Raw genomic sequence first — 13,428 nt, 5'->3', positions numbered from 1 at the left:
ATTCCCACCAACAGGGCAAGAGAGTTTCCCTTTTTCCACATCCTTGCCAACACCTGTTGTTTCTTGTGTTGTTGATTTTAGCCATTCTGACTGGTGTGAGGTGATATTGTAGTTTTGATTTGTGTTTCCCTGATGATCAGTGATGTTGAGCATCTTTTCGTGCATCTGTTCATCTTCTTTGGAAAATTGTCTATTAATATCTTCTGCCTGTTTTTAATTGAATAATTTGTTTTTTAGGTTTTGAGTGTGATAAGTTCTTTATAGATTTTTGGATATTATCCCTTTATCAAATATTTCATTTGCAAATATCTTCTCCCATTTTGTAGATTGTCTTTTAGTTCTGCTGATTGTTTCCTTTGCTATGCAGAAGCTTTTACTTTGATGAGATCCCAGTAGTTTATTTTTGCTTTTGTTCCCCTTGCCTAGAGAGATATATCTAGAAAGAAGTTGCTGTGACCCATATCAAAGAGATTACTGCCTGTGTTCTCCTCTAAGATTTTTATGGTTTCATGTCTCACGTTTAGGTCATTAATCCATTTTTTAATTTATTTTTGTGCATGGTATAAGAAAGTGTAAGAAAGTTTCATTCTTTTCATGTTGCTGTCCGGTTTTCCCAACACCATTTGTATGAACTACCAAAACTGAAACAGGAAGAAATAGAAAACTTGAACAGAACAATAACCAGTGAAGAAATTGAACCAGTAATCAAAAACTCACAAGAAATAAAAGTCCAGAGCCAGATGGCTTCACAGGTGAATTCTACCAAGCATTTAAAAGAAGAGTTAATACCTGTTCTTCTCAAACTATTCTAAAAAAAGGAAAAGGAAGGAGAACTTCCAAATTCATTCTATGAGGCCAGTATCACCCTGAGAAAGGTGATAAAGCAGATAAAGACTCCACTAAAAAAAGAGAGCTATGGGCCAATATGTGATGAACGTAGACACAAAAACCCTCAATAAAATACTAGAAACCAAATCCAACAATACATTAAAAAAAAATAGTTCACCATGATCAAGTGGGATTTGTTTGTGGGTTGCAAGACTGATTCAGTTTTCACAAATCAATCAATGTGATACACCACACTAATTTAAAAAAGGATAAGAACCATATAATTTTCAATAGATGTAGAAAAAGCATCTGACAAAGTGCAACATCCATTCATAATGTTAGTGTTTTTTAAATGACCATAAATCTGTGAGTGTGACTAATGTCAGTGATTTGATAAGATTAAAACATCTATACATTTATCTTTTGTGTATTTCAGTATAGTTGTAATCTTTGAATTATTTTTTTATAGTCTTGAGGTGTTGTTTTTTTTTTTTTTACACTTATCATGCTATGAATTCACAGGGAATGGGTTCCTGCAGCTCAGGCTCCTTTCCACTCATTCTCACAAAATATGCTTCTCTGGATGGGGCAGACTGACATTTCAGTTGAACCCAAGTACCTTTCTCTTTGGCTTCCTTTTTCTGATCATTTTCCTTCACTTCAGGAAGTGCTTAATATGCTCAATACATACATTAATTCTCTTGGCAAGAATCTTGCCCTTAACTTGTTTGTTTACAACAATGTCAACAGCATGCTGAGGAACATTGTAGACTTCCAATTTTGCCATGGTAACATTTGTGGGGCATTACTTTTTGAACAATACCCATTCCTTTGATGTCCACAATGTCACCTTTCTTGGAGATTCACATGTATGAGACCAAAGGATCAACTCCCCATGTTTTCTTAAAGGCCTAGAGAACATATAGCAGGGAAAGAACAGTGTGGGAATATAGGTAGATGACATTTCAGTCAATTGGACCAAATGAATCAATAATAAGCAAAGACATGGAAAAATGACTAATAAAGACTATATCCAAGAACTAGAAGGTAAAGTTTGGATTCAGCGTGGTATACCAGTCTTAAAAGATGAGGTTGGAAAGACAAGTCAAGGACAGGATATAGAGAATTTGGAATGTCTACATAAGAATTCTAGATAATTTGGTGGGTAACTGAATGGGGGAGTGGTCACTGACAGCTATTGAGTAGGGTTTTTTATAACGATAAAATAAAAGCTCTTCATCCATAATCTTACAAAGTTGTCTGATTTTATAGATGATGAAACTGAAGTGATTTGACAAAGGTCACATAGCAGAGCCAAAGTGAGGGCCTATATCTTTGAATGCCTATTCTAGATCCTTTTTATTATACCACACATTTCTTCAGATAGGATAAAGCAGTTGGTCTGGGCAAGAAGCATTTCAGGGAGAGAAAAATAAAACAGTACATAACAGAATGTGGATCTAGGGAGCAAGAGAAGGCACAGATGGCTCCCAGGTTTGAAACCTGGTATTGGCTGTGGGGGGGGAAGAACAGGTGAAGATATATAAGACAGCATGGTATTTTACAATAATATTATGCATGCTTATGAAAACTGTATTGCCTTTGATTTGGTTATCAAAAATGAGTAGATTAAATAGACTAGTAGAAAGTTAGAAGAGTTGCTATTTTTATTCTATTTGGATACTTGTGTTCATGTAACAGTCCTGTAAATATTTTGTTCAATCAGTACTTTCCAGGAAGGTAGTTATTTATGTGTATAAAAATCTATAATCAAAAAAAATCTATAATCAAAAGATACAAGGTTTTCAATTTACTTTGGTCATCAATTCAATATGGATCCCCAAAATGACACATACATCTTCATTGGACACTACAAAATGGTCCTCGGTAGCTTAAGGTGTAATACATCGGGGAAATGATAGAGACTTATTCTGTTAGATCATGTAGGGTATATCTTGGTAAAAGGTAAATTAAGGAATGCATTTGTGTTACTTTACCAGAGCTGTAATGTTTTGACTTTTAGAGCATCAAGAGGTACAACAGATGTCAGTATTTCATTTGGATAGGCAAATAATATATGATATAACAAGAATGTAAAAACATTTTCTAATATACTACTTGGCTAGTTATAAACTATAGAAACCCAACACAAATTATATTGATCTGTGCTAGCTTTAGACATGGTTAGATTCAGATGCCAAAATGCTGTCAGAAATTTTTCTCCTCCATTTCTGTAGTCTCCTTTTAGGTTAACTTTATTTTAGTCAGGTTCTTCTTTCCATAGGGTGACAAGATAGTCACTAGTAATGTCAGGCTTGTGGTCTGATAGATTAGAAACACAATTATCTCTGTCCCAACAGTTTTACCAAATTCTCAGTTTCACTCATTGGACCATTCTGGGCTACGTGCATAGTCCCAAATCAGTAACTGCCAGGGGTATGGAAATTGTGATGTATGAGGCTCTGTTATGTTTCCACTAGTAGAGTCTTAGAAAGTTGTCAGCCTTACCTGAAGCACATGTACTAAGAGTGAGAGGGTGTTCCCCAAAGGAAAATTAGGTTCTGTTGCCAGAGGGAAGATCAGCACTGTTGAATGAATGAAATAATAAATGAAAGGTATCCACTGTTGATAGGCATTGCTTTATGAATAAATGTCCATGCATATGTGGTACATAATATGGCAGCCCTAAATAATCCATACTATTAATTGAGATCGTTTAAATTATAATGGAGCTTGTTTTGAATTTATATGAAAGTATGGCTTTGCGAAATAAATAATTTTCCTGTCATGATGATGAAGAATTATGATGACTACAGACACTTACATTGCTTTATAAGACAGTAATGAATTTTAATTCTTATTTGGCCAAGACTGAATTTGTTTTGCTTAATATTTATTTTTAATCAGAAACATATCAACATTAAAACCTACCTAATTGTAATTTTTAATACTTTTCATAGGATTCCCATAGAGGTTCTTCTTTGGCTGTACATAGAAAAATAGCCATTTTATTACCTTTTTTCTGAAAAATCACTTGATACTAATAAAATTAGCATAATTATATTGTTAATCATAGCTCATATTTATCTCATAGTCCATAATTTTAAATCTAGGAATAGAGAAAACTTAAGTAAACATTTTTTTTTCTTAAAAAAATAATACTTAAGGGGCACCTGGGTAGCTCAGTAGGTTTAAGCATCTGCCTTTGGCTCAGGTCATGATCCCAGGACCCTGGGAGGTTTAGTATATAATAGTATGGATTATTTAGGGCTGCCATATTATGTACCACATATGCATGGACATACATTTATAAAGCAATGCCTATCAACAGTGGATACCTTTCATTTGTTATTTCATTCATTCAACAGTGCTGATCTTCCCTCTGGCAACAGAACCCTACATCAGGGCTCCTTCATGAGGGAGTCTGCTTCTCCCTCTCCTGCTCCTGCCTCCACGCATTCTCTCTCTCTTTCTGTCTCTCTCTCGTACTCTCTAATAAATGAATAAAATCTTAAAAAAAAAAAACAATACTTAGGCACATGATCACTATTGAAATGGGTTTAGGTGTGAATGGGAATCCTCCAACATAGAACAGAGACCTGTCTTTCAAGAATGTCTGATAGTAAAGAGCAGGATTCTTACAGAACAAAAATGTGAAAGACATTTAGATAAATATAATCATTGTGTCTCAAAGATTTTCTTACTCCTTCTCCTTCCAGTTAGGTTTTGTGTCTACTGTGTAGTCTTCATGTACTTATGTACCAGCACTTTTAAGACTTCACTGCCCTGCTACATTTACGTATCTTTTTCTACACCTAATCTAAAAGTTCCATAAAGGCAGGAGCAGCATCATATATATCCTTTATCTCTAACTCCCGACAGAGAACCCAGACCACTCAGTAAGCATTCCATAAAAGATTGAATTGATGGTAGCAACTTTAGAGCATAGTTCTGAGAACTGATTTGTAGCTGTCAACAGTATATCTATTTAGTTGGTGTATGTGACACCATATAATTTATATGCTAATTAGAATCCAGGCTTTTTTTTTTAATTCCTCTCAATTTTCTACCCTTCTTTGCTCTCCCATACCCCACCCAGTATTCAGTAGCCCACCATTTCCAAGTTTCCACACTGGTGCCTCACCTCTTGGCTCTGACCTGACATATAAAATGGAACTAGAACTCTACTTTTTCTGAGATATTATGCAAATTGATTAATTTTTCTTTTTGTCTCACTTTATTCTTTTCAGAGAGTTTGTTTCCTATTTGTGTCCATGTTAGATTAAGTGTGAAAATAGATACATTTTTTTTTAATTCTTCAAGGAAAAAAGTATAAATCTGAGAGGTTTTTCATTTCCTTGGGTCAAAAGTAAAAATTAAGTGACATACTCCCTTTGCTAGGCTATTAAATATTTATATAAAATAAATTTATTTTATTTAATTAAATTTGGAATTTAATTAACTTATATTTATATTTTCTTTAATTCGTTAATTTAATTTCTGAGATCAGTAACCTTATACAGAATTATTACTATCTAAAGTTAGGAAGTGCTACTATAAATATTAATATGCAATAATTAATGTCTTCTCTTAAATCATAACACACCTTTACGTAGTTATGTGTGGATAAATGTAAGGTCTACCAACAAAATTTTGGAACCACAACACTATTTGTAAAATAGCAGTTATGGTGACAGTACTTTATATAAAATCATTTCAGACAGTTAAAACTAAAATCCAGGGACTAGTACTTACTATATGAAGATATCTTTTTTTTTTTTTTTTTTGTGGGCTGACAATAATTCTAATTAAAGGACATCTTTAATATAAAGATAGATGGCATGATGTCATTTTTCAATTTCCAAAGAGATTTTTTTGAAGGTGTTTACTGATATGAGAGGTTCACACACCATTTCTGAACTATATGTTATTTCAGAATTTTTGAATATAGAGAAGAAAGAAAAATTAAAAAGGGTAAAGCAAGAAAAGAGAAAAGAAATGTGTAATAATAGAAGTGCTGTGCACACGTTTGCAAGTTCTTTTGAAAGGATAGAACTAATACTAGACTTTTAAAAAAAAGCTGTGGAGATGCAGTAAATATAGTAGGAGACTGATGTGGAGTATAGTAGAAATTAGTATCATTTTCACGCATCTCATAGAAGCTTAAGGTGATTTTAGGATGGATGTTGTGTATTTATATATTTCATTTCTTTTTATTGTCAGTCTATAGGAACATTCCCATAGTTAACCCTTCATGTGTTCTTTTCTTCTTGGTTTATAATCATGCAGGTAATCACAATATTGGGCAAAAACAATAGTGATGTTAAAATGTTAAATAATTCAAAAACAACTCTTTTAAAAGTTATGGTTAATATATTTCTCTTCATAAAAATTCTGTTAAAACATAAGAATTAAATTAAAAACTACAGTTTGCCATATATAAATGTTTTCAACTATATAAAAAATGTTCTGATTTTGAAAAGAAGTGTTTATTTATAAAATATAATCATATTTAACAGTCAGATATTTAAAATCTTAAAAGTAAATTTTCTCAATACTTCGTGTGTGCAGGATAAAATGTAAGGATGTTTCTAATTTATCTTTATAATTAGTGTAGGAAGTAATCATGGTTAAACTTTCTAATTGTAATACTTTAACATACTGCAGCATTTTAGACAAATAATTTTCTACAAAAAAGCCTACGAACAAAATTAACAAATTAACATGTTTTTAAAAATTATTTCTCAGCCTGCTTCTTGGAACTCAATGCACCTAATCAGGAGGAATATGAAGGATATATTTGACATTCCTAAGAAATGTTTCTAGAAAACTCCGCTTGTTTTCAATAAAGTGAAATTATTTTATAGACAAATTAGAATGAAACAAAATCTCATTCTCAAACTGTATGTGTGAAAAGAAAAGTTGGGTGTGTGTGAGTACATGAGTGTTAATACATGTAAACATATTTATGAGGTGACCCAGTCTAGAATTTGAATTTATACTCTGACTGCTTGCTCCTTTCAAGAGCACAATTGCTAGAAATGCATGGTGGCATTTCTTTAATATATTTTTACCCAGATCTGTGTTTTCAAGATAACATGACAATACTTGCTAAAAAACTAGCTAATGCATTATTTCAGAGAATATCTCTACCAAATCCCTGCTCACATTTCAACAAGTTGCTTCAACCTGCCCATTTTAATATCTAGAACAAGGAAAGCAATCCCTTCAGTGCTTTGCCAGTGACACAGCACTCACAGTTTTTGATCTACCTGGAGAGTCATAAAACAGTGCCTGTGTATCTTTGTGCTGCCAAAATAAAATTTTTAATATTTATATTTTAATTTTAGGGTTTATAGAAAATATCATACTGATTTTATACTTTTTACAATAGTATTTGATTGCAATTAAATAAAATAGGCTAGGTTTGGGGGATGTATGTTTCAATACAAATTAGCTAAAATGCCTTTCTATTCATATGGTCACATTGCATCATTGTAATTATTCCTGTGACTTCAGTAATTTTTTAGTAACCTTTGATAATATAATGGTGATCCCTATTTTTTTAAAATGTAGCTGTGACTGCCAAAAAGGAGAATTACCTATCTAAGATAGTCTTTTTACAAATTTAAATAGAACATCCAGGTAATATTCTCAGATCATTCTTCACCTACCTAAAGTGATTGAAATTTTTTATATTAATTATTTAGAAATAGCAGTTATTTTTATGAAGTTCCAAAATTCTGTGCCAGTTTAGTTGAAAAATCAAAAATACTACTAGCAATAATTTTGTTGATCTCTGAAAATATTAGTCACGAAACAAGTAAGGCTTGAATAATACAAAAATTGCTAGGTGGTAAGGAACATGAAATTAATTTTCTGAAGGGACTCAAGCTAGAACTTTACTACTTTTATCTTTACAAACTTTGTATTATAATCCAGCACTCTTTGTTTTTATAGGTTTTAGATCGAAGGTATTCTTAAAGCTACAATAGGTTAAGAATATCAACAGTGTTTTTATTTTGGAGCTATATAAAAATGTTACCATTGATGTATAGTTATGATGCCTTTTTAAAAAATATAGTAATTTCTTATAACTTCTACTGCAATGCACAAAGACTCCAGGAAATTTTTTAATAATTTTAAGCTGAAAATTGCTTTTCAGAAATTCTGATTTACAAGATAGTTGTATTAAAATGCTATAAAAGTCACTTTAGAAGTTGTGATATTTCTCTTTCATAACTTATGTTTAAACTAATTTTCAATTTATTATTTTTTTAGGATAGCAAAGTATTATAATGTATATGTGCAAAACAGAAGTATTATTTATACGTATTTTTTTTAATTACAGGTAAAGATTATAGTTCCCAACAGCACAGCAGGTCTGATAATAGGGAAGGGAGGTGCTACTGTGAAGGCTATAATGGAGCAGTCAGGGGCTTGGGTGCAGCTTTCCCAGAAACCTGATGGGATCAACTTGCAAGAGAGGGTTGTCACTGTGAGTGGAGAACCTGAACAAAACCGAAAAGCTGTTGAACTTATCATCCAGAAGATACAAGAGGATCCACAGAGTGGCAGCTGTCTCAATATCAGTTATGCCAATGTTACAGGTCCAGTGGCAAATTCCAATCCAACCGGATCTCCTTATGCAAACACTGCTGAAGTGTTACCAACTGCTGCCGCAGCCGCAGGGCTATTAGGACATGCTAACCTTGCTGGCGTTGCAGCCTTTCCAGCAGTCTTATCTGGCTTCACAGGCAATGACCTGGTGGCCATCACCTCTGCACTTAATACTTTAGCCAGCTACGGATATAATCTCAACACTTTAGGTTTAGGTCTCAGTCAAGCAGCAGCAACAGGGGCCTTGGCTGCAGCAGCTGCCAGCGCCAACCCAGCAGCAGCAGCAGCCAATTTGTTGGCCACCTATGCCAGTGAAGCCTCAGCCAGTGGCAGCACAGCTGGTGGTACGGCGGGGACATTTGCATTAGGTAGCCTGGCTGCTGCTACTGCTGCAACCAATGGATATTTTGGAGCTGCTTCTCCCCTAGCTGCCAGTGCCATTCTAGGAACAGAAAAATCCACAGATGGATCAAAGGATGTAGTTGAAATAGCAGTGCCAGAAAACTTAGTTGGTGCAATACTTGGCAAAGGAGGGAAAACATTAGTGGAATACCAGGAGTTGACTGGTGCAAGGATACAGATCTCCAAAAAAGGAGAATTCGTACCTGGCACAAGGAATCGGAAGGTAACCATTACTGGAACACCAGCTGCAACACAGGCTGCTCAGTATTTAATTACACAAAGGATCACATATGAGCAAGGAGTGCGGGCTGCCAATCCTCAGAAAGTGGGTTGAGTGCCCCAATTATACATCAGATTGTTTTAACCCCTCCTTTACCCCATTTTCAAGAAGGATGTACTGTACTTTGCAGAAGTGAAGTTTTTCTGTTATTAATATATAATTATGCAAATGAATGCGACTATGTTGACAATGTGTATATGTAAATAATATGTGTTTTACCAGATGTTTCATAGAAAGAATTTTTTCTTGATCTGTTTTGTTCTCTATACTTTGCTTGTGTATATTTGTCAGAGGTGTTTCTAGTGTAAGATTTAAGCCTGCCATTTTACCAGCATTATTGTAGTTTAATGATTGAATGTAGACAGGGATATGCGTATAGTTTTCAGTATTAGTTCTAGATAACACTAAATTAACTACTGTTAGGTTGAGTATGGTGGGGTCAGTGACCTAAAATGGAGTGAGGCCAAAGCACTGTCATGTAAGTCTTACTTCCTGCTTAGGGCACAGTGAAGTAGGAAACAATATTTTGAAAATAAGTTTTAAATTTAAAATGATCAAAAAGCAATATAGTTGCATAAAAGCACTGTAAAATATTTAAAAGGTTAAAACTGTGGAAAATTATATTGGTAAGTTTACAGATCAATAAAAGCACCTGTTCTCCATCTGAACTAGACAATGGAAATAATGCTGCATGCTGGCCATGGCCCATTCTTCATCATTTGTAAGTTCAACAAAAGTTCTCACATGGAGTCCCACCTCTTCAGAGGTTTGTACATTTGTTTTTAAGCACTGAATTCACTACTGATCCCATCGCCTGGCCAGTAGAACAGTCATTACTCCATTAACATCCTCACTGTTTAGACACATAACTGTGGTACAGTGTATTGGAAATTTTATAAACAAAAGTGAAAGTGCCAACAAATTATTGATAGCTGATAATGTTTCATTATCTGCAACTGCTTGATAAGTATGTTGCATTTTAAGAGCTTATAATTGTGTATAATTTGTTAACACTAGAAACCTATTAGTATTGTGAATGTAGATTTTACTGTGAAGCTATCTGTGATTTAGCTGTTTGCTCCCATGATGGAGTCTTTGCAGCATGGCGCTAGCAGCCAATGCAGTTTCTAATACTCGGTAATTTGCATGTTTTGTGGAGCATTTTTATGTCACCAACCAGACAGTATTTCCTGCATGCTTATTTAGAAGAGGCAGTTTATCTTGAGAGGTAGTGTGATCTACCTTTGTCAGGCTTTTTGACAGGTCATTTCAAAGTAAGCCTTTGTTCCCAAGACCCAACAACTGTCACCCTCTTCTGTACCTCTCCTGAGTGCCAACTGTCCAGGCCATTTGACACACCATCTGTTAACCTCTGAGTTTGCCCACTCAAGGCCACTCATAGGGGCATCCATCCCCAAGCACCTCCTCATGCTGTGCATGCAGTCTTAAATTCAATGGACAAAAATAAAATGCTGGCTACCTCTGGATCATCTGGCTGAGCAACTGAATTACAAAAGAGAATTACTTCCATCTCAACTTCAACCCATTGATTACGTCCATCCTAGCAAGCTAAATGGCATCCCAGCTGCTCCTTTCTGTGCAACCAATTAAAGAACAATGAGTGTGATGCTCCATGTCTGAATTTCGTCCAGCCTCTCTCTGAACTGTGATCTTTGTCCTCATGAACTTTCCCTTTTGTTCATTGAACTATATGGACTCTTCATTTCATATTGATTTACTGTGCAATTTACTTTTGGACATTGAGAACTTGAAATTATTTCCTGATCCCTTCCCCTTCCACTATTAATAATTCATTTCTGTCAAACTGTAAGAGTAGATTCATTTTTTTTTTAGTTTTTAACATTGGACTGTTATTTCATTTAGAGTTCTCTATCTCTAAATATTTATTTAGAGAATGATTTTAAAAGGGAATGATATGCTTGTTTAAATGAAAGAGAAAAGCTGTAGTAAACTGTGTTAATTGGTAATGACTATTTATCGTCGATACTCTGTAGCTGTGTAAGTTTTGACAAATAGTGTATCTCGTGGAATCAGTGGTTAGCATTGCCGCTATTATATTTACTCATTTTATCATTATAAATGTGCTTAGTTCATCATGTAGCATCACTTGTCTCCCGTCTCATTTTTTCCTTGCATGTCACAAGTCTCAGATCATTTATAATACATTAACAGTAAATAATATCTATGTAAATTTCTTTCACCATGCTGTCTCAGAGTCAGCAGTGAACAAAGGCAAAGATTGGGGCCCCACTTAGTTGAAAAAGAGAAAGGAAGTGATCTAGGATGTGTATTAGAAGCATTTCAAATGTTGGGTCTTTAAAATGTTTTGTTCAGTCTTAGCAAATCTTCAACCTTTTATTTCAAAATTCCAGTAGTCCACTGTGGAGCCCATGCATTTCATCTGGAATTTAATGTTACTTTGAAGCCAAACCATTTAAACAATTATGTGTATTTTATTAGCTAGTATTGCTAAAAATGCACTCAGTTCGATTTTAATTGTAAATGGGAATTTTAAACTTTTGCTAGTTGGCATGGTTATATGTTAGTTAAATCTGAAAGCTAAATTGAAGATATTTACATTTTAATTTATGGTAACAGATAAGGGTTTATGTGCATTATGTGTAAATCAGCTTCATGCTGTCTAAAAACTTATTCTCTGAAATTTATAGACCATGTAGAATTGATTTGTGATGTGATGCTTTAATTTACTGGAAGAAAATTAGTATGGCTTCAAACTGCCACAGGTAGGCATGTAACAATGGCTGTTCAGCTATACTGATCCAAAATGGAGAAAACTGATGATACAAGGGCCAAACATCTTATGAAATGCAACTATTTATAGACTTGTTTTGCTATAGGGAGGCTGGTGAACATGCTGAATACGAATTACCTCAGTTCTGCAGCTTTCTATGTCTTTTTAATGCATTCTGTTTCAGGGTCACTTTCAATCAATATTTCATTTACTTACTGAGATTGAATGGGCGCTCTGAGACACAGTGTGCTGTTTATCATACAGATTGGACACCTCATTCTAGATCCAAGATCTTTTCCTCAACACTGGGAGCTGTCCTTTCAGCACCACAAAATTACTGCTTGAAGTTGCATTGCAGTTTTTTTTTTTTTCCTTTATCACTGGGAGCTTTTCTTTCAGCACCACAACATTGCACCTAGACTTTTTAAAACGGCTGCCTTCCTCTTTGCACTGAAGACCAATTTCGTCTGCACTTCCAGTTATTGCTATTACCTGTAGGACTTTCAATCCTACTTCACCTCACCCACCCCACTCCTGAAACAGTTAAATGTATCTATTTCTGTGGAAGTCATTTTCTCATTGAATGATCAGAAACAAAGATAAATTCTAACCTGTAACGGCTCATTTCGACTCATTGCTTACAATAGATCTAAGCTCTTTTTTCTGCTTATTCGACTCCTTCCAGCTTCCCATCACATCTGTAACAAACTTTTAAAATTATATTGCCACACCACCATGCACAGCCTACCTGCACAGTAGAGATAGATTATTCCATCGTATTCAGATGGTTAACAGAGGTTAGCAAGTCCTGTATTATATATTTATATCGCTTTCTAAGAAAGTGCATATTAATGTTTACTTTAAGAATGTGTAAATGGTGCTATCAAGAATCTGATAAATTTTATCCCAGTTTTTTGTGTACCACTTCTAATGTATGAGATTTATTTTTCTATTGGAAAAAAATAAACAGTATGAAAGCATTAAATTGGTAGATTTTAGTAATTTAACAATGAATGGAATCACTATATTACAGGCCCTATCTTTCCTTGGAAATTTTAATGGTGGTAATAGATTTCAACAAAGGTACTGATAATCACATTTTTTTAATCCATTCTTATATTGCATTCTTGATTCATGTGCTGATTCCTCACTGAGTCCTTAAGTAAATTTTACTTACTGTAAGTCTTCTCCAAGAAGGGAATTCTTGCTTTCCAAGGCAGCAATTGAAAAGAATGAAAGTATAATTTAATACTCTTTACATCACAGACACGATTTGAGAGCAGTTACTCTGTTAGTAGGAGAAATTCATCACTCATTAAATACAGGGCAAGCATGGCTATCCATAATAATTTTGGGTGCAATGCAGTCTTAGAAATTTAATGTACACACTTTATTTAAATGATGCAAACAGCCATATGAAATTGCACATGATTAGAAAGCAGAATGAATTCATTTTGCCTCCTGCTTGGTTTCTCATAAACATGAATACATAATATTGTTATGCACTGTTGTTCATAGATGTCTT

At 34.2% G+C, this 13,428-nt stretch overlaps 1 protein-coding gene across 6 annotated transcripts in view; it reads left to right on the top strand.

Moving 5' to 3' along the window:
- The window catches only part of NOVA1 (NOVA alternative splicing regulator 1), a 145,773-nt gene extending 134,519 nt beyond the window's left edge, over positions 1-11,254 (top strand). For all 6 annotated transcript variants that reach the window (XM_072761298.1, XM_072761299.1, XM_026007646.2 and 3 more), the window contains one exon: positions 8,180-11,254. In XM_072761298.1, coding sequence (XP_072617399.1) covers positions 8,180-9,184 — 1,005 coding nt within the window. In that variant the 3' untranslated portion in view covers positions 9,185-11,254. The remainder of the gene's footprint in view (positions 1-8,179) is intronic.
- The last annotated feature ends 2,174 nt before the right edge of the window (positions 11,255-13,428 follow it).

Source organism: Vulpes vulpes, chromosome 6 (assembly GCF_048418805.1).
Source record: "Vulpes vulpes isolate BD-2025 chromosome 6, VulVul3, whole genome shotgun sequence".
NCBI lineage: Eukaryota > Metazoa > Chordata > Mammalia > Carnivora > Canidae > Vulpes > Vulpes vulpes.
The sequence above is the reverse complement of the archived record's forward strand: the minus strand, read 5'-3'. Positions and strand labels throughout refer to the sequence as shown.